The sequence below is a fragment of the Filicampus tigris genome, chromosome 2 (assembly GCF_054856515.1).
Source record: "Filicampus tigris isolate MCC_2025a chromosome 2, RoL_Ftig_1.0, whole genome shotgun sequence".
NCBI lineage: Eukaryota > Metazoa > Chordata > Actinopteri > Syngnathiformes > Syngnathidae > Filicampus > Filicampus tigris.
Window position 1 is genome coordinate 9050040 of NC_141218.1, and position 25558 is coordinate 9075597.

Here is a 25558-nt window from a genome sequence, read left to right on the forward strand (position 1 = left end):
GCGTCCTCCCTCGTCTGCTAATGTTCCCAAGAGGAGGCTGTGCTTTCATCCTAATAAGAAGAAGAACATTAACATTCACTCGTGGCCGTTAAAGACCAATGAGCTGCCGCCTGTCTCAATGATTCCTGCTCCCAGCCGGACAGGAGGGAAATGTTTGTAGCGGTATCTTAGCCGCTGTCTCTCATTATGGCTCTTTGCGAGGCCGTAAAACAAACATAATCCGACTAATGCATCTGGTGTCATGCAAGTCTGTTAAATTTGACTCTTCGATTGGACAAACAATTCCAGGACAATGTTATGTTGAAAACAGCTTCATAGTTAGTGTAAGAGTTTGCTAAGATTACTTATTCATGTGAGTAATGGGTTTAAAGTTGGTGGGTTATGGTTAAGATTGGTTTAGGTGTAGGGTTAGTAGGTTGTGTTGGGGGTCACATGTAGGGTTGGGGTTAAAGTCTTTCGGTTAATGTTTGGGGTTAAGGATTTCAAGCAAGGGCTAGTGAGCAAGGGTCTAAGGTAAGGAAGTGTTAGGGTAGGGTAAGATCTTAGTGGTTTAGGTCAGACTATGGGTCAAGGCTAGTGAGTAAGGGTAAGGATAGGGTTACGGTTTATGGTAAGGGTTAATCGGTTCGGGATAAGATTAGTTTAGGTGTGGTGTTAGGTTTAGTAAATTTGGTTAGCAGTCGAGTCAAGGATTACAATTAAGGTTAATAATGTAGGGTCAGTGGTTGAAGTAAGTGGGTTAGAATTTCGGCTAAAAGTTAGTGGGCTAGTTTTAAGGGATTATGGATAAGGTTGAAGTTAATGAATTAGGTGTTATAAGTTATAGGTAGAGTAAGTGGTTAGGGTTTGGGATTCAATTTTGTGGGTTTGGGTTTTGGTTAAAGTTAGTAGGTTAGGGACTACGATTCGTGGGTTAGGGGATATAAAACCAGTTTCCATTCAAATTCCTTCATTCATGTCAGCCAAACTATTCAATTGGTAATTTATTCTAATATTTGTATGTTTCTGCCATGATTGAAGACTGGTGTGGGACAAAGTGGTTTGAGCCCTGAAAGAGTTAATGCATGTTGTCTGCCTTTTCAGGTCCGTGCCAACGATGCTGACACGGGCACTAATGGCGAGATCGACTATAGCCTGCACCAGATGTCCGAGGCAGTCCAGAGACTTCTGCGCATCGACCGTTCCACAGGAATCATCTACGTAAAAGGCATGGTGGACCGTGAGGAGGAGAGTTTCCTCAAGTTTTTTGTCGTGGCCAAAGACCGCGGACCAAACTCCAAGAGCTCCAAAGTCCTGGTGACCATCAACGTTCGGGACCAGAATGACAACGCTCCCACCATTGAGATCCGTGGTATCGGCCTAGTAACGCATCAGGATGGAATCGCCAACATCTCAGAGGACATGCCGGTGGGCACCGCAGTGGCGTTGGTCCAGGTGTCGGACCGCGACGAGGGGGAGAACGCGGTGGTGACGTGTGTGGTGGCCGGCGATGTCCCATTCCAGTTGCAGCCTTTGGGCGAGTCCAGCAATGACCGTAAAAGGAAGTACTTCCTGCAGACCACTACGCTGCTGGATTACGAGCGAGTGAAGGATTACAGGATTGAGATTGTGGCAGTGGATTCCGGCAATCCTGCTTTGTCTAGCACCAACTCCCTAAAAGTGCAGGTTACTGACATGAATGACAACACCCCCACCTTCTCCCCGGCCATTATGGAAGTGGACTTTGCAGAGGGGAATCAGCCGGGCGACAGGGTGCTACAAGTGGTGGCCACCGATGCCGACAGTGGCAGCAATGCCGAACTGGTCTACAGCATCGTTGAGCGCTCAGCCACTGCGCTCTTTGAAATCGATGGCAGCAGCGGCGAGGTTCGGGTCAAGAATCTGCTGGACCGTGAGGAGACAGAGCGCTACGAGTTCCGCGTGGCAGCGGCCGACAAAGGTGTCCCGAGCAAAACAGGCACAGCGACAGTGGTGATTAATGTCCTAGACCGCAACGATAACGACCCCAAGTTCATGCTGAGTGGCTACAGCTTCTCTGTCATCGAGAACATGCCACCGCTCAACCCAGTGGGGGTGGTCACTGTTACAGACGTCGACAAGGGCGACAATGCCCGAGTGAAGCTGTTTGTTGAGCCCGACAACGGCAAGTTTGTCATCCAGAATGGCACCGGAAACATCTTGTCCAGCATCTCCTTCGACCGGGAGAAGGAAAGCACCTACACCTTCCGTCTAAAGGCGGTGGACGCCGGTGACCCCCCTCGATCCTCCTATGTGGGCGTCACCATCAACGTGCTGGATGAAAACGACAATGCCCCCTATGTCACCAAACCTTCCAACTCGTCCTACAAGTACCTGAGCCCCGTCACCCCACCAGAGACCCGTGTAGAGGTGGTGGAGGCCGAGGACATTGATTCTGGATCCAATGCCGAGCTGGACTACACCATCACTGGGGGTAACCCTTATGGACTGTTCCATATTTCGCCAACCACGGGGGAGATCACCCTGGTGCAGGAATTCACCGGGAAACACAACGGGCTGCACCGGCTAGTGGTCCAGGTTCGGGACAAAGGCAAGCCGCGCCGTCATACCACCGCGCTGGTGCACCTCTTTGTCAATGACACCAAAGCCAACGTGTCACTGATTGAGGCTCTGGTGAGCCACAGTCTGTACACCCCCCTGGACCGGGACATTGCGGGGGACCCCAACTATGCCCTGGCGCAGCGCAGTAACATCCTGTATGGAAGCCTTGCTGGGATCGCCGGCGTCATTCTGGTCATTGTGGGCGTGGTGGTCATCCGGCACAGGCTCCAGAAGGACACCAAGAGCGGCTACCAGGCAGGAAAGAAGGAGAGCAAAGACCTGTATGCGCCGAAGCAGGGACCCAAAAACTCCAAGGGCAAAAAGAGCAAGAAGGGCAAAGCTCCCAAGCCGGCCAAACCTCTGGAAGAGGATGAGGAGGCCAGCCTCCAGAAGGGCCTTAAATTCAATCTCATCAACGAAGTGGTAAGCGACAGCCCCCGGATCCACTTGCCCCTCAACTACCCACCAGGTAGCCCTGACTTGGGGCGCCACTATCGCTCCAACTCGCCGCTGCCATCCATCCAGCTTCAGCCGCAATCGCCCTCAGCCTCAAAGAAACACCAGGCGGTGCAGGACCTCCCCGCCACCAACACCTTCGTGGGCACGGGTGACAACAACTCCACGGGCTCCGACCAATATTCGGATTACAGCTACAAGGCCAATCCGCCCAAATACAGCAGCAAACAGGTAGGACACTACGCAAACGCGCCCATGTACCAGCGGGACATCTATTGGACCGACGGGGTGTGGTAGTTTGGCCCTGGGGACGTACGTAGACCAAAGTCGCACTCACCAAATCCCCAGCCGCCCCAACCACCACGTTCATCTTCATTTTTCCTTTTTTTCCGTTGGCTTTGTTTCACTTTATGTTTTTCGTTCACCCTCCACATGGACGTCATGAAGGATGCGGGATAGACCACATGGGGGGTTCCAACTGAGACATTTTGTTGCTTAAACCACAAAAAGGGGCATTTAAAACCTGCTGTGGGTCTAGCCTTACTTAACTGTCTTGTTTGTTTTCACATGCGCGTTCTATGAAGGAGCTTTTGCAAACATTTCCTTGCGAGTGTCGACTTTTGATGCCACAGATGTCCCAGTTCAGCCTCTTTGAGTCTTTTTGACAAAATACCAGTGTGAAATCCTCGCTTTAATTTTCAGGGGGGGGGTTTTTGTGTTTATTTTATTTTATTTTTTTAATTTCTTCTCCCATTTTTGTATTGTTGAGAGATTTCTATTGGCTTTGGACCGGTCAAGCTTGTTTCGGAGGAAGAAATAAACGAGTTAGGAAAGTTAGGAAGGTCCTTCAGTTGATAGTCATCACAATCAGCCAAGCTCCCAAAAAAATCTAATAGTTTGCACAGACTCTTGGTGGGTAATGTTGGCCTTCTTTTATTATCCACGGTGCCTTGTTCTATTTAATGTCCAGCGTGTGTGTGTATGTGTGTGAATGAAAACTTGTTCTTGGCTTTATGTCAACGGGAGGCTGTCAAAGGTCCAACAAAAATAAGAACGGACAATCAAAGACCACATAGAGATGGTAAAAAAACAAGACTGCCTGAACTTTTTTTTTTTTCTTAATTTTGGGATGTTGGCCTTTCGGGTGAGATTTCAGGTTGAGCCAACAGGGGAACTTTATTTTACATTCTTTCATTTTACTTGTATGCCTTTCAGTGAGTCTTCCAGGCTCATTGTTGTTACCTGCTAATGACACTTAAACTCAGCGGCCAGCTCCTTGTTAGACAACATTAAAGTGACTGAAACTGAAACTTTCAACAGTTAAATATTCAAAGTTTCCACCAGATCAAATCAAGCTGAACTTTCAAGGTCATAGTGCATTTTAAGCAAAAGCCTAAAAAAACAAGCACGAGTGAGAGAAGTTGACATTATTTTCTTAAAAGTTGACAGATATGCCACAAGACTGACATACGCAGTTAGCCCGTTGGCATTGAGTCACAGTCTCGTTTATTTATCGTCACACCCTGTAAATACCCACTACGTTATATATATATATATATATATATATATATATATATATATATATATATTCATAATTGTGTGTGCTGTTCATTGTATGATCCTCATCTGCTGTTGGTGTTGACAACACACGCATGCACGGGCAAACCAAAGACATATTACACAGTACACACACATTTTACACTCACTTTAAATGAGTTTCCTCAGTGTTCTTCTTCCCCTTTTTGTTCTCTGCCTGAACTTCATGTACATACAATGTTTGTATAGTTCTTTATTATTTGTTGTTGTTGTTTTTTTTTTTTTTTTTATCAAGTTAAAAAGCTTATTTCATTGCAATAAACATGCTTCACTGTTATTTCTTGTGGCGCTCTCTGTGCTTTCACTCATTGCTTGATTATGATGAGGATGATGATGATGGTGAGGAGGATGATGATGATGATGGTGGTAATGGTGCAGGTGACGTCTTCTGTCTTTCACAAATGGAGATCAAATGTTTTGCACATCACTACTACATTAAACTTTAACGTTAGGGATTATTTTTTTATATTAAAGGTACTGTCATGAATGTAATTTTCAAAATTGTTTAATATTTTCTAATTAGGGCCCTAATTATCTTATTATTTTTTTGTAAGAGTTAATCCCTCAATTGGCTGTTGACACGTCCTAAAAATTCAATTTTCCACTTCAAAAGAAAAAAAAACTATGTATACTACGAGTCAATGTTTCATTTTCAAGGTCTATTCATCCATCCATCCATGTGCGCTATAATTTCCACCTGCGTAGAAATAAATATATATTAGAATAGCGGGTTGTGCCTTTTTATTTCTTTTTATTTTTCACCTGAGACTAATTTGTTTTGAATGAAGTTATACAAGATAAAGGTCACATAAATGGTGGAAAAGGTTTGGAAGATATTTATTTTGGTCTCATTTTTTAATATCATAAAAACCTGGTGTTTGAACAGGGGTTTGTAGACTTTATACTATAAAATGTTGTAAGGGAATTGGTGTGGGCACAAAAAAGCTAAAAAGTATTATTTTGTGATTATTGCAAATGATAAGCTATGCGGCAAAGAAGAAATACTACTTATTATTAAATAAAGCATTTTATCTCCATACGTGTCAAGCTTTCATGTCATATCTCACTCTCACTCACACACACACTTCTACCTCCACACAAAAATACACTTCTTAACACAAAACAAACATGCACACACGGATGCCACATTAGCAGTCGGACACGGTCCTTCCTGCTTGAACGCTTAACTGTCGCCATGGCAACACGGTGACTTGTGTGTTTGTGTGTGCGTGCGTGCGTGTGTGTTGACACACACGCACACATGGGACATAGTAGTTAGTGGCATGTCCATTTTGGGTGCCTGTGAAGTCACTTGAAGACGAGACACTAACAGAAGGTTGACAAAATGCACTCAAGACCCCATACTTTCTCTTGTTGTCTTCTACATCTTGTTGTCTATATATATATATATATATATATATATATATATATATATATATATATATATATATATATATATATATATATATATATATATATATATATATATATATATATACATATATATATATATATATATATATATATATATATATATATATATATATATATATATAGAGCTGGGATAGGCTCCAGCACGCCCCAATGGATGGATGGATATATATTAGGGGGTTTAATGGTACACTTGGGTGTAATAATATGTTTCGGTATGGCATGTTCGGTTCGGTCCACTTGCATTCGGTTCGGTCCACTTATTAGAGCGAGCTTACGCACGGACGTTGCATGCGGGAGAAGAGAGTGGCGGCACAACAGTGAGAGCCAGAGCTCGAAGGTCCCCGCGTACACTGCGGTCTCCTATTTGGGAACATTCTGGCTTTCTTGTTCCCCATCACCGATGGGGAAAGGTGCGTTGATAAGCCCGAAAGTTGTGTGCCGACATTGCTATATAAGATGGGCGGCTATGTTGTGTAGCACGTCTAACATGTACGGCATCATCTGACTGTGAATGTTTCTGAAACGAGGGAGCAAAAACGTCAAATTTAAATAGCGAGATTTATCATATTGTAGCGTCTTCCAGGAACACGCCGTCAGACGTAGTTTAATTATCACGTTTTTATTAATCCAAGTACAACTGCTCGCGCTCTTCTTTCTCCGCTGCTCAACTCGCTTGCCCTACGATGCATTCATGAACCTCGGAAACATCACAACTCAGCAACACACAAATCCGACCACAACACAGATAACCCAATTCGTTACAATATGCTGTTGAACATTCAAAGATTTCAACGCCTAAAAAGTGTATAGTCAAGTCAAGTCAAGTCAAATGTATTTATATAGCCCTTACTCACAAGAAAGTCTCAAAGGGCTTCACGTATGCACCAGATCATATACACGACATCCCCTGATCTTAACCCCAGATTTAGCATATACAATTCCATACAGTCTTTTTAAAAAAAAATCATTATAAAAAGAATTTTAATATAGTTAGCAATAATTGTAACTGTTATTGTGTGGGGCACGGTGGTCGACTGGTTAGCACGTCCGCCTCACAGTTCAGAGGTCATGAGTTCGATCCGGCTCCGGCCTCTCTGTGTGGAGTTTGCATGTTCTCCCCTTGCCTGCGTGGGTTTTCTTCGGGTACTCCGGTTTCCTCCCACATTCCAAAAACATGCATGGTAAGTTGATTGGACTCTCTAAATTGCCCCTAGGTGTGATTGTGAGCGCGGATGTTTGTCTCTGTGTGCCCTGCGATTGGCTGGCAACCAATTCAGGGTGTCCCCCGCCCACTGCCCGAAGACAGCTGGGATAGGCTCCAGCACGCCCCGTGACACTTGTGAGGAGAAGCGGTATCGATAATGGATGGATGGATGGATGTTATTGTTTGTATTTTTTTTTATCACAAAAAGTGTATATTTGTACTATAATGACAACTTGGCTTTAACTTGAATACTTAGATGTGTCATAGGCTTTTGCTGCTGAGTGTTTAAAGATTTCAGTGTCTTAATAATTTACTAAATCAAGAGATCTTTATTGTTAGGGTATTTTTTATTCTGGTGTAATTTCTTGGAATATCACCCGAATGGTTCGCTTTTATTTATTTTTTCTAAAAGATTTACCATTTTCTTGTCATCTTTTCAAAAGAAATATATTTAAAATGGCAAAAGCAGTTAGTCCTTTTTCAAGTACCTGGTCTTATGCGTGCCTAGCAGATACCACCTGTGATGCTTATGAATCAGGTGTGTCGCGCACCTCTAACACTCCCTAGAAGATCCTTACACCATACCGTTATCTTAAACCCTAGAACCAAATCTACCTTACACCCACCCAAGATTCAATTTTACACCTTAGAACCTGCTTCATCTTACACAGCAGCACCACCCTTAAATGTATATGCTAACATTAGCTTAGCCCGTGTTTGTGCCCACAGTCTGCTCTTGTATAAAATGTAAATAAACGCAACCGGCGCGTTCAATGTGGCAAGTTTTTCCCAGTTTCATGAGGTCATAAGCACTTTGGCAGTCAAGCGGCACTAGCGGGAATTTGTTAGCATGTCGCTAGTCAAGTGTTGTTTGACTTCATGTTGGAACATGTTTCACTGACAGCTGATGGTGGTGAGCTGAACTACGTGCGTGTGTGGGTGTGTGTCTGTGTGGACAGCAACAATGGTGTCTTTATGCGACCCACTTCCTCTCCCAACTGTGACAAAACAAAACAAACATTCCACAATTTTCCACGTCGAAATCAAGCATTCCTGAACAAAACGTCATAAAGATGGAAGTACCACCATACGATTAAAACAAAAAAATAAATTCAAACCACGCCCCCTTCAAAGTCTCCTAACATTAGCCAGAAACCAATGAAGCGCAAAGAACTTTGCACTCAAGAAACACTTTCTTACATCCTGGAATCAACTTTACACCCAAGTACCTACCAGTTTTTACAGCCTAGAACCAAAAACATACCACACCTGAGAACCAATGACACCTCACTCCCTTGAACAGGGTGGGCTTCTGCAGACCTTGTTGATTATATGATTATTTGAATCAGGTGTTTTGCAGCAGGGACAGATGGAAAACAGGCAGGATAACGGCCCTTGAGGACTGGAATTGCCCAACCCTGCCCTAGAATCAAACTTGCACTTGTAAATCGAATACATCTTCACCCTAGAACCATCAATGCCTTGGAACCAAGGACTAACCTTACAAACTTGAAGCAGCACACCTTGCACACATGAGTTCACAGTAACATACAACACTTTGCACCCCAGAACCAACAACGCTTCACACTCTTAAGACAACACAACCATACACCCTAGAGCAGGGGTGCTGAAGTCCGGTCCTCAAGAGCCCCTATCCAGCCTGTCTTCCATCTCTCCCTGCATCCACCACACCTGATTCAAATGATCCAGGCATCAGCAAGCTTTGCACAAGCCTGAAAACGATTGTGATCATTTGATTCAGGTGTGTTGCAGGCAGGGAGAAATGGAAAACAGGCTGGATTGTTTTTCTTGAGTACCGGACTTGAGCACCCCTGCCCGAGAGAGAACAATGCGTTAACCTTACAACCGACAAAAGACCCAAGACCTACCACATCTTATACCTCTTAGACCCAGTGACACCTCACACCCTAAAACTGACCTTACATCCAAAAACCTAATACACATTACACCCTTGACCCGCTGAAACTTTACATTTCAAAAACTGCTTATGCGCCTGTGTATGTGTGTGAGCGTGTTGTTTTTGTGTGTGTCAGTATGTGGTGGGTCCAGAAAATCCACAACACAAGAAACATTATTTTTTCAGTGCGCCTCACCACCTGTTCTAAAAAATATGTGTGTGCGCATGTGTGTGTCTGCAAGACATAAGAAACTTCATTTTGTCACTGTGTGCGTGTGTGTTTATATTTTTGTTTGTGTGCATGTGTGTTACCACCTGCTCCAAACAACACAAGTGAAGTGGAACGGAAACCCGCCTGAGGCACACACACACGCACAATTACGTACACCCACGCACACACCTGAGAGGATTTTACAATTTCACTACGTCATCTGTCAGTCTTTTAACACGGTTTTCATGCTATTTGATTAGCAACATGTTAATGTGGTATTTACAAATTTACATACATTTGCTTAAACCTGTGAACCGAATATGCCACCAAATGTTAGCTACAGACACTACTATCACTACTAAGTTAGCCGTTAGCAAGCTAACATGCTACTATTTCATCATCATGAAAAACATGACGGGATTAAATGTGATACAAGTCTTTAAAGCAATGTCAAATACAAGTGTGTTTGTGTGTTTCGTCACAGTGACTAGTGGAAGTACAAAAAAAAAGGTCGGTATTAGTCAATGTCAGAAGTAAGTAAAAGTATTGAACCCCTCGAGGGCACCAAACAAGTTAGCGTGTGCATCGGTATCAGTGTTAGCAGGTGTTAGCCATCTGCGGAGGCGAAGGTCAGTGCACCGGCGTACCTGTAGGTGGGGTTAAAGGTCAGAAGCAGTCCAGCTGCTCTGTGTGCGTGTGCAGGAGAACACGCAAGCAGAAACTACATGTAACACAGAAGCAAAAAAAAGTAAAAAAATCAACTCTGACTTGTTTGTGCATCACATGAGGGATAATTTGACATATTTAGTGTTGCTTTCTGTTTGTCAGATGCTAACACGCCCCAACGACAACAGCTTGTTAGTCATGCATGCTAATCTTGATTTTGTCTTCAGACAAATAAAAATAAACAGTAACATTATCTTTATTTCAAGATGCAGTTCATAAATTGTATGCTAGATCAAGAAGCCATAAACGTAAATGTGCTAACAGTAAAAAAAAACACACACAGCAAGGTGTGATTCACAAATGCTAATCTTGAAGATATCTTCTTCATCTAAATTCACAAAAACAAAAAACATTGAAAAATAACTGTGCTAACAGTAGTTAACAACAGCAATGCATGTCTCCCCAATGCTAATTGTGATGTTAACGGCCTGAAAGGTCTTATATTAATGGGAGCAGTAATTGTGCTAAAAGTTGTCACATTACCAGTAGCTGTGCTAACAGTAGATGCACTAACATTAGCAACATTCGACCTACATTTACAATTGAAAATAAATTATATTAATTGATTTCCAACAGTCTATTACCTTCATTTTTTTAGCATGTTTCTTGGCTGCCCAGTTTCCAGTCATGTGTTATGTTAAATTTGTTTTGTCCAATCAGATTTCTGCTTCTATGTGATGTGTTGCCAAGTCAATGTAATCTCTTGGGCAGATTCAGAAACCCGAGTGCTGGCGTATGGCACATAGCAGCAATCACTAGTTGTATTTTTTAACCAATCAAATTTCAAATTCGCTACTTTGACTTCACAAATGACATTTTTCCGTGCTCTGATTGGCTGGTTAGAACTAACAATGTGCAGCCAATCATATTGCAGCCAGGCGTGTCCTACTCAGTGAGATTCATAATTACGCAGGTGGACTTTTCAAGAAAAAGGGGACATTGTGAGGTCATCAGAGCTGGGCACTTGACACTTTTTTGCCGGTCCGGCCGCGACCCTTCACCCTTGACCTGGGTACCCTTCCCGCCGTGAGCCCTCGCCCTTATTCCTAAAAATTATCACCCTCCGCCATGGGAGGGATGCTAACGGTAGAAGCTTTTTAAGGATCTAGCTGGCCAATTTACTATTCGAACCCGCTGTGGACACACTTCAAAATGCGCCACTAGTACTTTACTACTTACCCAACTGTGTGTGCTTACTTCCATTGCAAGCATTTGTCGTATTGTATAATTATTTGGGTCCAACAGACGACCAGAAGTCACATTCAACAAGTTATTTATTTTCCACACTTCCCTTCGTTCACGGCCTTCAAAATAAAAGCATACCAGTAAACCACTATACACAGCAGGTTTGCTACGGCGTATTTCTGGAAGTAGAAGACGCCAGATGAAGTGCATGAACTCCATCTTGATGTGGCAGCATCATACTTGAGTGCTGCGCGCAGCTTAATATACTCCCGGTCACAAGTTGTTTTGAAACAGTTAAGTTCCAAGTCGGGGGGCATCCGGAGGGTCCCACCGGTCCGGCCAAGGGACAGATTGCCCACCTCTGGAGGTCATAGGTCAACATCGCAGCCACCTGGCTGCCTTGTTTCAACCTGGAAAGTGATTTACTTGCAACTTCCAAAGCTGCTAGCTAGCTAGCTAGCTCTCACTACCCAACACTAGCTAACTCTGAGGAGCAAAAGAGGATGGATTTTGTCTATAATTAGTAAACATCTCTGGTGAGTACAATGTATTTTATGTAAAATGTTGATGTTTTTGTCATGTTATTAGATAAATATTGGTGATGAACTGATTTATTGTAGTGTAGAGATTCAGACTTGTTTGGAGGTGATGTATTGGATGGTAAAGCTTTTACTGTGTTACTTGCAGAAGAACCTAAGCATGGTGTTGCCACACTAGGAAAAAAAAGTTCAATATCACATTCTTATGTGATAAATTTCACATTTTAAGGTGATAAGATTCATGTTTTGATGCAATAAGTTTCAAATCTGAGAAGGAAGTTCCATTTTCCACAGGAAAAATACAAATAATTTAATGAAAAAAATCTATATTTTTAATTTTATTTTTAATATGTGTTTTCTTCTGAGGATGAAAAGCATTTTCATAGAAAAATAGTCAGTTTTGAGAAAAAAATTGCAACGTTATTTTCTCAGGATTCTTTTTTTAATTCTATGAGGAAAACTCACAATATTGTGAAAATCTTTACATTTTTTTAGAAAAACAATTGTAATCTTATGAGGTTCAATCTTTAGGGAGGAAAAAATAGCAAGAAGACCACACGTAGCAAGAAGACTACACTTTTTTTTTTTAAAAGCCTAATCTTATTGAAAAGTGAATTATTTTTAGAGAAAAACAACAATTTGCCTGTTGGTTAGAGTTGAGAGACTTCTTTGATACTCTCACATGGCGACCCACAAACTTGCACCGCTTTTACCATTGACACAGTCATCATTTTGTTTTCCTGACGCGCCCCTGTGCTAAAAGTCATTTAGCTGCAGGCTAATGCCGATAAAACATGGATTGACCCAAGCGAGTGAGCAAGCGAATCCACCAGCACCAAATTTGGCAGCAGCTCTGGTCACGCTAACATACTAACGGGCTAATGACACACTAAAATCAGCTGCTTCCACGCATCCTTTTCCTGAGTTAAAAACAAAAACAGTTGGTAAATCTTAAAAAAACAAACATTATTACATTATTTTATGAGAGTAAAATTGAAGTTTCTGATAAAATAATAGTAGATGTTGATTAAAGATAATAATTTTAAAAAAGCAGCCATAATCTTTCAAGAATTATTTTTTTTCTTTTTCTTTTCCTCAAATGACTTTTTTCAAACTGTAGATCGGCCAAAACTGTCTCCATGGTTATTGTATGGTAACTCCATTTTAACATATAAGCAGCCTTTCTGGATAGAATATCCAATTCAGTTTTCTAACTACACTCTTCTAATTCACAATCAGCATTTCATAGATTTGCAACGCCATTTCACCGAGGACAAATGACATCTCTTTTGCCATCCGTGTTTATGGGCTTCATCATTACACATACCTACAATTTAGTTGCAGATACCTGCTATGTGAACTATGGATATCTGTAGCAGAATTGTAGATCTAGAGCTATCTCTATCTGTTCTTCGACTAGTCACAATAAAGTTACAGATACTGTATATCTTGACATCTACAATGTTAATTCTAGATTTAATTCCTTAATTCCTGTTGTTTTGGTTTTTACAAACTAATTTTTACAGAAAAAATAATTATTGGATGTATTTGGACTTTTCTGTGCTCTTCTGCAAATAATTTTAAGCATTTGTTAGTAGAAAGCAGATATTTTTTGGTTGCTTGGTTTGACATGATGGCACTTTAACGCCGCACACAAAACAAATTTGACAAATTTAAAGACTAAGAAAACAGCTTCTATGTCAACCACACTGCACCATATTTTTATTTTGTGTTATTTTGTGAATGTTCACACTGTGCAATACCTCTGGAGCCTGCAATACTTGAATAATCCAATACTTGCATCTTTGCACATTATAGCCTTTTTTTTTAGTGGGGTATATTTGATTTCCTGTTTGCCGGTTGACATTACGCAAAGCTGGTAAGCGTTAGCACGCCAGTGTGTTGCGCGCAGGATTAGGTAGCAGACGCATTTAAGGAGCACTTTAGCCAGCTCTTAACATTTGCGTGTGCATCAACATCTGTTCGTCGCTAATCCTGCATTTGACCTCGCATCTTCATCCTTCTTTTCCTTTTTTTTTTTCTTTTCCTGAATTTGAAATTGGAAATGATTTGAGGAGCTCCCATTGTGAAGTGAAGACTAGCCGCTCAAATTCAAAAGCAGGCAAATGCATAACCAAGAAAAAGGAAGGAAGTAAAGACAGGAACAAAAATGGGGGGAATGCTGGGATTAGCATCTGGCCATAATCTGGCAGGAGGTTAGCGCAGGATTGAGGTCGCCTGTTAACTCACACATTCACATCACTCACATAACTTTTGCACTTGTACATCTTACGCAATTAAGTCAGATTTGCGTTTTCCAAAGTAATTTGTAGTGTTATGAGAATAAAGTTGTACTCTCCCAAGGAAAAAAGCAATTTGTGTGAAACTAAGGTCATAGTTTTGGGTGACAAAAGGTAGAAATTTCTTTCTTTTTTTTTACCATTTTTAATTTGAAAAAAATATAATTGGTATTTTTAAAATCGTTTTAGAAGTATTTACATGTAATTATTAATGTATGTATTATATATAATTTTAGAACAAGTCAATTTAGGGATAAGCATAAATCACAATATCGCTTTGAGAAAAGTCACAATGTTATCATGATAGTTTTAGAGCCAGTCTTTCTCTCTTTTTTTAGTGTTTGGGGAGAGGGAGAATTAGAATGTTTTCACAATTTAATGAATTGACTCTTTTGTGAGTAAATACAGTACATTTTATTAAGAGTAATTTTTTAATTGGAAACATTTCTATTTCATAGTTCATTTCTTAATGAAAGAAAATGCAGTCTTCCAACAATAAATTGGACTTTTTAAAGAACAATCATAGTATTTTTAAAATTGATTTTTTTTCCCCCTCCAAAGAAAGAAAGATCTCATATTATGGTTACAAGTAAAAAGAGTAATGTTGCAACCTAACAATAGTGAAATTGTACAATTTAAAGAAACATATGGGAAACTTTTTTGTTAAGAAAGCAAGTTGTAATCTTGAGGAAGAATAGAGGTCAAATTTTTTTCAAGACAAAGTTGTACAATATTAACTTGAAGTCTGGCATCCAAACAAGACCAAAATAAGCAAGGAAGGAAAGATGCTAAAACTCTCTGGGATTAGCATCTGAGCATAATCTGCCACAAAAATTAGCGAAGGATTGAGGTCGCAGCTTCCGTCATTTCTTCTTCTCCTTTATTTTCCTTCTTCCTCTTTTGTTGATTGTTGTGAATTTCCCAGAAGGTTTTGTGTGCAATCGCAAACTAAATCCTAGACGCAAGCTGCCAAACACAAATCAACAAAAATGTTGTGTAGTTTGTTTGTGTATGTACATGTGTGTGTTGCGTGCACATGTGCATGTTGTACATACGAACAGCAACATGATCATCCATAAATGCTTGGAGTGGAACAGCAACTACAAGAAAAGCAAGAAGTGCGTCCACATTTCATTTTCTAACAAAAAAATCTTAGCCTCAATTTACTTGAGTCCCTTTTTTGGATTTGGACTTTAACAACCAGTAACACTAAAACATTCACATGGAAACGATAAAAAAACAAAACCAAAATAATCTTATAAGAAAAAAGGCATTTTTTTCCAAGAATAGAATATTCTTTTTACAAGGTAGATTTGAAAATAACCTTATTTTACTGAGAGAATCTGTAGAGGAAAAATTAATATTTTTCTAGAATAAAGTATTATTTTTAAAGATATTTTTTTAATTGTTGTATATTTGAGATAAATTTATGAGAAAAAGCCAGATTTGTTCAAGAATAAAATAATTTATTTTTACAGTATCTTTTGTATTTATAATATTTTTAAAACATAGTTTCATTTTCGAGAAAATCTGAGAAAACCTTTTAGAATCTATATAATTTGAGGATAAATTGTATTTTTCTAGAAAAACTCTACTTTTTCAAGAAAAAAATAAGATTCCCATCTTTTAAGAATAAAGTCATATTTTTCAGGACAATAAAGTCCTAATCTTTTATGACAGTCTTTTTATGACAGAAAAAAAAGTTGAAATCCTATGCGATTATTCATACTTTTCTGTTTTCATTTGTAATCCGACCACAATGAAGCCGTATTCTAATTTTCCTAAAAATATGTTTTTTGGGTTTTTGTTAAGTTCTGTATGAAGTCGACAAACACAATCCTAGGAGAATAAAGTTTTTTTTTTAAATATTGAAAAAAAACAAGTGGAATCTTTTTTTTTCTGTGGCACCTGAAGTGTTAGCGACGTACAAAAGGTGACGACGGGGACGCTGACAAGTGACGACTGAAACACTTTGACCGTTGCAGCCGTTACCATGGCGACACTAACATGGAGGGCGTGTCGTGGCAGACATGTCAGACGCACTCACGCACACACGCACGCACACACACATTGTGTTAGCATACAGCCTGGGGTGACTGTGTGTCGCTGTGACGACAGTTTAAAAGCTTCCTTCACGCCTCCCTGCCCCGCTAGGCGATGTGTTTGCTGCAAGGCATTCTGGGTAGTTTGTGTGGAAAGATAAGCTTGTTTGGGTTTTGCGTTTGTGGAATGTGAATATTTACCTTGCGCTGCAGTTAGCATCAGATGGCTATTTAATGCTATGTAAGTGACTGGCAAAATGTGTTTGTTAGCGTATTATCTTAGGCTACATTAGCGATTACTAGGCTACTTCACATTAGTCAAGACAAAATCAGCCCCAATGTCTTGATGTGTATAGCCGGTCTTAGCCCAAGACGGCTACCTAAAGCAATGTCAGCAACTTTCAAAATATGTCATTGGCATAAGATGATATCCAGGGCCAAGTTAGCAACTAGACAAACTGCATCAATTTGCATTAAATGGCTATCTCAGGTTAAATTAGCACCCTACTAATCATCAATTATGAAACAAATAACTGTTTTTGATTGGAAAGATTGGATGCTGGGAGGTTTGGGTTTGAGGAACATGAATATTTACCTAGCGTGGCAGTTAGCATCAAGGTTTTATTGGTTAACGAAAACAAAAGAAAAACTAGAATTGAAAAAACATTTTGTCAACAAAATAAATGAGAAAATGCTTTTTTAAAATGAAATAAAATATACTACATCTTACATACAACTGATATCTAACTAACTATAATTTTCGAGAAAATATCCATTGTTTTCCTCTTATTCAATGGATATTATACCAGCTATTATATATATATCAGCTTTTGGGGTATTCAAATTAGTTTAACAGAGTCTCTGTATGGAAGAGGGCCATACCCATACTTGCCCCCCACCCCAACTTGTATCAATCAATGGCCGTGTTTGCTGTGCTCACACTTGACTGACTGATTGACTGACCCAATTGTACGTGTGCGTGCATCTTCACTAGAGCTCATTTCACGCTGCTTAAATGTTAACTTATTCAAAAGCTTCGTCCTTGTCTCTGCCAAATGCTATCTTTGCTCTTATTTGCTTAGATAGACCAATCCGACGTCAGCCGACTGTCACCGATGCTTACCCCCTGTGGCGTCGCGCCGACTGTCGGCACGTCGCGCTGGAAAAATACACCGCACCAACAGACAGCGTCGCTCTTGACACAGTATCATGCAATACTTACATTGTCAACCTTCGCTCTTGTACTTGTAAGAAGATTAAGGCCGCAAAGGCGAAATTCTCAAGGCTTTCCATCGCTTGCTGTTTATCCGTATTCGTCACTTCCTGTTCCTGCCCCACGCGCTGAGTCACTAGCTAGCAGCCAATCAGTGTGCCCAAATGTCACGACTTACGACGCCGATTCAATATGCAGAAATGCCCACCAGACACTCCCCAACGATGTTACGACGGTGTTCGCTACAGCAATTAAGATGCCGAAGTCCGACGCCCCGACGCTGGATGAGGCTTATGTTGTTATGACACACTCCACAGCTCCACGCGTGAAAAGGACAAACACACAAGAAGAATGAAAAGTCTTTTGATTGTTCGGAGTAAACGTCAACGGTGACATTTTAGCTCCACTTGGAAACAATTTTGTGACAAAGTGTGGCTGACTTTAATGACGTAATTGCGGCGACCAAGCTCACACTTTCAGGCAGCGTAAAGAGCTCATTGTAGCTCATTTTGGCCATTTAGTGTCAGTCACGCTAATGCTATGAAGCTAACTCTGACCTCAGTGCACTTTTTCTGCCACCAGAACAAATCATGACACAAAACATCAATATTTAGTCAGTTACCACATCCATGCTAACACAAAAAGCAATCAATGGTCCTAATTTCAGATAACTTAGCATCAATCACACTAACTGCACAAACAGAAAAGTAATAACCGAAATGCGGCGATGTGTTTTGAAAATTTTGCCCCTGAAGCCAGTTTGAAAGCTTGAAACTTGAAAATTGGTAAACATGTCTACCACGAGTAGACCCACAAAAAGTCTCAAGAAGCAATGCCTAAAAAGACAAAGGAAGTCTGCCAATTTGGTTCAAATCAGGCTGACTCAATTGCACCCACAAAGGTAAAAAAAACCAAAAAACAAAAAAACTGCACCCAAAGCCAACTTCACCTACAGGAGCGATATTAAGTTTGATAAACATGTTTTTTCTAATAAAAAGACCCACAAAGACTTGGGACTTGAAGCTATGCCTAAAAAGAAGCGGGGAGGCTGCCATTTTGTTTTGGAAGCGGGCATTTTTGCGGTAATTTCCAGTAATCCCTTGGATATTTTATTTTAAATTCTGCCCCCAAATCCAGTTTTACCTAGTACCATAAGATTTGGTAGACATGTCTATCATAAGTAGGCCCACCAAAAATTTTGATTTGAAGCAGACAATTTAAAACGTATCTACAGTGATTCTTTTTTAATTCAGCCACCAAATAGCTAGTTTCAATTAGCAAAATAGAACCTTGTAGGTATGTCTATCATCAGTAGATCCACAAAACCTCTCATGAAGATATGCCTGAAAATACACAGGAGGTCTGCCGTTTTGGTTTGAGCAGGCCATGTTAGGGTTTTTTTCTAGAGATCCTTGCACCCTGGAATTGTTTTTAAAAATCCATCCCCTGAAGCTAGTTTGTCTTTGCAACATGACATTTCGGAAAAATGTCGAGCAGAAGTGGACCCACAAAAACAACTCAAGAAGCCATGGCTAAAAAGACAGAGGAAGTCTGCCATTTTGCTTTGAATTGGACGTTGTACGCTCAGTTGTGCCCTACCGTATGGTTGCAAATAATTTGCATGTCAGTCATTGCCCGTGGGCGGTTCGATGACTCGCCACGAAATAGCAATCTGTGCGGTGCCAGGGTCCGTTCGTTGCAGATCGCAGCTTTAATTGCTTTCACGTTTTGTTTTTCTTCTTCTCGACACTTACAGGGAAATTGAAGCATCGAGGCCGCTCGCCCACGTTCATCTACATCAGGAGTCTTCAATCCTGTTCCTCGAGGGCCGGTGTCCTGCCTGTTTTCCATCTCTCCCTGCTACAGATATTCACCAAAGGTCCGCAGAAGCTGGATAACGATCCTGATCATTTGAATCAGGTGTGTGTTGCAGCAGGGACAGATGGAAAACAGGCAGGACACCGGCCCTCGGGGAACAGGATTGAGGATCTACATCATCTTCACTTGGACACAGTAAAGTCACTAACAAGCACTTTTCATTTGCATTCTGTTCCTCGCACGCTGCTCGTATTTGCAAGGTTAAAACGCTGCACAGCAACAACAACAAGTAGAAAACATTTACAGGGCTTGACTTCACTCTAACCTCAAAATCCCGCTTTGACCCTCTTTTGCTGGCATGCGCATCTGCGTGTACGTGTGTTCATGCGTGCGTGTGGGTAGTCTGTTGTCTCTCCTGACTCCTTTGTTTTACTGCCGCGGTATGCACTGTGTCATCACGTTGTGACTGACAGGCAGACGACTGACAATTGACAGGATGCGGAGCCGCGTGTGCGCAAGTGCGTTTGTGCATGTTTGTGTGTTTATTCAGGCTGCCGTTACTGCCTCAAATGCACTTTAAGGGCAAAAAACAAGCACATTATGCTTTTATTTATTTATTTTTGGTCCATTTCCCGGGATGCCTTTCAACTGTAACATTATTTGGCTGATTGCTTGTATGTTGTTTAATTTCTTAATGCCCAAGAGATGCCAAAAGTTCCCAGGATAAAGTTGTATTTTGGAGCAGATGTGATCTGATGGGCTTTATTGGGGCTCAAGGTTTAAGATAACTAACAGAATTACATTATATATCGCTTTTTGATGTAAAATTACAGTAATATAAGGGATCAACAATTAATGCAGTCACAAAAGTCACTAACAAAATATCCATCCATCCATTATCTGTACCGCTTATACTACTAACAAAATATTTACATATGAATATTCAAAATGTTGTTGTTTGTTGCATTGTTGGAACCAAAATTAGTCAATTTTGAGGTACAAATCATAAAAGTATTCTGACCAAATAATTACAGATATGGAAAACCTTGATCAAGACCATTAATTTTATAAGCGACTCAGTGGGGTTTGTTGCATGTCCAATTTTTTTTTTACATTGTTACTAGCAAATATTAACTTAACAGAAGTTCTAAAGTCCAGAAGCTAATCCCTTTAAAAAATGTGTCAGCTATGTATTTTACTAATGACTATGTATCCGCCAAGTATAGTGATAATTGGGGAAAAAAAATGTTGGAAAATTAAGGGTTTTTGCATTTGACATGTTTGACCTTGCTGTGACCTTGGCTTTATGCTAGTATCTTTCTTTTTTGCTGTGTCTAAAGCCCTAACCCCAAAGAGGTGATGTGGGTAATGTCAAGTGTTTCGATGCAGATTTGTGAGCGGGAGAGAACGCTGTAGAAAAAGTACAACGTAATCGATTACAGTTTGGGAAGTAACTTGGCCAACCGTGTTGACAAGCGGGTTAAGAGGACAAACATGGCCGACTCGGCTTTCTGGGTTACTTTGGACGCATCGCTCACACGTGTCCGAACACTCGCTAGAAGAGTGTTTGGAGCCTCCGGGGGCAATCGGCGGTATTGATCGCTACGCGTGTGTGAGAGTGTGTGTGTGTTAAACAGCAGAGTGTGTCGTTGGAAGCTGATTACACAAACACACGCACAAAGTGCAGGTCAGTGTGTGTGTTTGAGCGATTGTCGATGGCGCCGGCGGCATTGGCGTAGACTGACACACACACACACACGCACGACCAGAAACACACACCAGGCATGCTGTCACAGATAAATGATCGGCCCGCAGCTTGTTGGCAGAAAATTCGGTTCTATTTTCCACTTGGGGGGCTGTGCAAAGAATCGTTACATTCACGATGGTGTGCAAGCCATAAAACTTTTTTCTTTTTTTTTTTTTTGTATTGTTTTTAAGTATTTCATTTTAGTGATCCTGCATTTAAAGGGTTTTTTTGTGTTAAAAATAATTACAAAAACATTTAATTATATCAGTTTTGTATTTTTCAAATGATATTTGAATAATTGCATCTTTTAGAAATGTTTCGATTTGTAATACGCATTTGTAGCTTTTAAATTTATTTTGTGTATTTGTCACCCAGTTTTATGTTAATTCTTGGATTGTGTTTTTCTTTTTTCATTTTAATGAGCGATGTTGGATACCACTTTTTTCAGAACGATACCAGTATTAGTAGGTACTCTTTGGGCACTCACCGACACGAGTACCGATACCTGTAGCAATTTAGATATATACAATTTAATTGACAGAATGACAGAACATTGTGAACAAATCCTTTCTTTCTGACACAGATGATGATTTGTCGATGTGTCAGACTGCCGCAGTATAGCGCCGACTATTGTTGAAGGGGACTCACTCGATTTCTTTGCCTTAAGTATCGGTGGCTAGTATCGACAGTCTCTACTTTTTTTCAATCTACCTAATTTTATCCCTCAGTTATAGGTCCATCATTTTATTTATTTATTTTTATTTATTTTATTTATTTTAAATTGCAATTTTGAAAGTACATGTTGACGTTTCCTCATTTGTTGTTGGTGAGGCTTTTACTTTGAAAGTGCAATGTTAGATGCTGGTGAGTTCAAAGGCCTTCAAGCGTGTGCGTCCAAAAGCAAGTTTAGAGACTTGCAGCAAATTGAATCAAAGTCTTCCTGCCAGGGGTCAAAGGGGAGACTTGCGCACGTGGTGCTGGTTATCCCCTGGTTACCGCGGCGACCAGGTGGAGACTGATTGATGAGGCTCTTTTTATCCCGCTAATGGACAGGAAGTGACCACCCGCAACCTCTGAACTCAATCACGCACGCACTCTACCACCCGACACAGCATGCTGGAATAACCACACACAGCAGCTCACTTTCATCTTCCCCTCACGTTTGCCAGCCAGGCAGGACAGGAATTTTTTTTGTCGGCACTTTTGCATCTTGCATCTGACTGAAGAGGTTGCGCGGAACAAAAGATGCCGATTGGCGGCGCCGGAAAGTCTGAATGCGACGTGTCCTGTTTTCTATTGGCTTAATCCAACATAGTCTTCGGTTTACCGGTTGAATTAATTTTCTATTTGTGAGGCGGTTGTCAGTGAGGACCACACGAATATGCAACAACAGCAGGAAAAGTGTGGGAGTTGAACCTTTTCATTGGGAAAAGTGTGGGTGCTACGTAGTTTTACAATAGTTTACAGTTTTTTTTTATTAGGTTTTGACTTGATTTTTAAATTTAGTTAGTTTCAATTAGTTTTCTAAGCCAGTTTGTTCGTTTTTTTTTTTGTTTTTTTTAATGCTTTGTTTTAGTTTAGGTTTTTAGTAGTTTCAGTATTAGTTTTAGTTTTTTTTCTGTAATATATGGAAGTATTGTAAAGTATACTACACAATTTTCAAATGAGAAATGCTTCTTCTGTACAGATGTACAGCAATGTCCAAATAAATACAAGATGAAGTTTGAGTTAATTTTGTAAAAGCATTTTAATTTTTGTATATATTGTCAGCCTCTTAAAATAATTTTAACAAAATGTATTTTGTTCTCTTAAACACCACCTCTGGTAAAGTCGGCTGCATCCTTAGTTCAACAGATCATTCAATTTTACACCTGAAATTAAATTATTAATACATCTAAGATCAGAGTCAGAATATGGTTGAGCTTTAAGCGTTTTCTGGAGAAACAGAAAAAATGACTCAGGCGGTTATTTTAAGACAGTGATGATATTTAGGCCAGCGTGTTTGTTGACGAGCTGTCAATTTGGGAAAGTCGTCCAATGAAGACGAGGAAGCGGAGCAGAATTGAAACAATAAATAAAATGGGAAAAGTGAAGAAATGTCAATAATGAAGCTCAGGTAATTGCCAAACTCAACTGCTGGCTAATTAGCTCCTTTAAACTATAAACTGGAAGCGTGCAAATAAATTAGTGTAATTGTTGGCAGAATTAGCGTGTGCATGCATGTGTGCTACCTTTGACTGATTACCTAATTAGCCAAAAGCACAATTGGATAAAATGAAAGACATTATAAATGTGAAGTGTGAATGATACAATCTGTAGTGGTATAGTGGTGGCGGCCCATTCTGCAGACACGTGCTGTCTTTAATGAGGCAGTGGGAAGGCCGCGGGGTCAAAGGTCACACTTTTGTGGATTCCTGTCTGCAGCCAAGGGGTGAAAGGTCGTCAGGCGGCACACAGCTGAGACGACACAGACAGATTTGTCAGAGTTGTGCGAGCGGGACTCCTTATTGGCCTTTTTGCTTCTTTCTCCTGAACATAAGAATCCATTCAAGTCAAAATTAAGAACACAGGCAATTGGAAATATTGCTTTTCATGACACATTTGGATTCCAAATCATTTATGAAACAAATGATATATTCGTGGCTATGTTTACATAGACACATTTATTGGGATTAAAGGCCTGATCAGAATAAAAATGCTTCATGTGATCACCCCATTCGGAATATTCTGACCCCATCAAGCCCATTCCGATCAAGATTTTATCCCGAACGAGAGAGGTAGTTGATGTCGATTGTTAATCCAATCGGCGCACATGAAAACACGTATTCGGAACAAATCGTCTTTACCGTGCATGTCTGTGATGTCAGTGTACGGCTTTCTGTTATTCCCGCAAGCTAGTAGAAGCAGAGTGAGCGAAAGGCATGGTGGGCGCAAGACTTTTTTTTTTTTTGTCAAGATGGTGGATGGCCTGTGTGTCCGGCGACCCTCTTAACAATCCGGTTATTTTTGTATTTTTTTTATTTATTATATTGTTTGTAAAGTGCTTTGTTACAGCTCTAGCTGTTATGAAATGTGCTATATAAATAAACTTGTATTGTACTGTATTATATTGTACATTTGCAGCTCCATTAGGAAGTGTTAACTTGACATAACAGCGCAACCGGGAAAAATATGCGAAATAACGCTAACGTTTAAAGTAGAAGTGCACGGAGCGATGTTTTGTTGACACGGAAGTTGCTACGGCTTCTTCTTCATCTACTACTACTTCCGGTATATTTGGCCATTCTGCGCATGTCAAAATAATTCGTTCTGCTCGAAAGTCTGATGCGTGAACACGCGAGTCCTAATCAAATCAATATTTTTAGTGTCCATGAAAACAGTGCATCGATCATAATTTTTATTCGAACTCTGATCGGATTAAAGACATTTTGTCCATGTAAACATAGCCAATGACATTTTCTGAGCGTGTGTGCTGGGATCAGGGGTGCCTCAATTTTGCCTGGATGTGTGCTGTTTGGATGATGTGGGACACACGGCGGCTGGGAGAGAAGAAAAAAACGAGCTTCCTGCTGGGTGTCGGGATGTTTGAGTGCAAAGTGACACAATGGCTTTCAGCTCTGACCCTCACAAGCTGACCGCCGAGGTCACGCAAACAGGAAACCGCATGGAAATGACGACCACATGCGTTCACCTCATTCATTTACTTATCGGCTGCTTACACTGGCCTGAGTGACTTCCTCGCTGACTTTCTCGTCATCTAGCTAGCTAGCAAGCCATCTGAAGTGTGGTGACAAAAAAATATTTCACTCTCAACTTGAACTGGCTGAGCACTTTGCAAAGTCCGCCAACACAGCTGAGAGAGAGAGAAAGACAAGAACGCAGTAAAAGTTGATTCGATTGCAAATAAATGTACTCAATGTGCAAAAGACACAGATTCAACGATTGGATCATTTTTCAGGTGGACAGTACAGCCAGACTTTGTGGCGGATAACTCCCTAATTATCTATTTGCTCATTACTCACTGTGGTGTTTGTGGAAAAAAATAGTGTCCTACTCCATTAGATAAACAGCTTCTCCTTGGCTGAGTTCTTTGCACAGTCCAACAAGTGTGACTGGCTAAGATTGAGTCAAGATGGCTGCCACTGTTGTCGGTGGTAAAAGTTGTTTTGATTGTTACTAAATAGATTCAGATATACAAAAAAAAAAACGATTTCATGTTTTTCAGGAATATCGGACAACAAAATGTGAATACATAATGGATTGTTTATTTCCTCATGTGATGTTTAACAAAAACACTTAACAGCTACAGTACTGTTAAAATTTATTATATTCCTCCCATTGGCAGGACCCTTTGGCACAGTCAACCAACACAGCTTATGGTTGGCCAAAATAGAACCAGTATGGCAGCCCATTTGAGATGAGGCAAAAGTTATTTTGATTTCAAACAAACAAAGATGGTCATAAAATGTTGCAGTAAATAACACCTAATTCTATCGTGGATTATAAATTGCCTGGGAGGATTTATTCTATGGACGACCAAGCGGTGTGTTGCAGTTTGAAAGTAAGTCAACATAGCAATCAGTTAGACA

At 40.6% G+C, this 25558-nt stretch overlaps 1 protein-coding gene across 4 annotated transcripts in view; it reads left to right on the plus strand.

Moving 5' to 3' along the window:
• LOC147151301 (protocadherin-1-like) overlaps nt 1-25558 on the plus strand; it is a 202301-nt gene that overhangs the window by 14280 nt on the left and 162463 nt on the right. For all 4 annotated transcript variants that reach the window (XM_086017293.1, XM_086017286.1, XM_086017308.1 and 1 more), the window contains exon 3: nt 1084-3267. In XM_086017293.1, the coding sequence (XP_085873419.1) occupies nt 1084-3267 (2184 nt within the window). The remainder of the gene's footprint in view (nt 1-1083; nt 3268-25558) is intronic.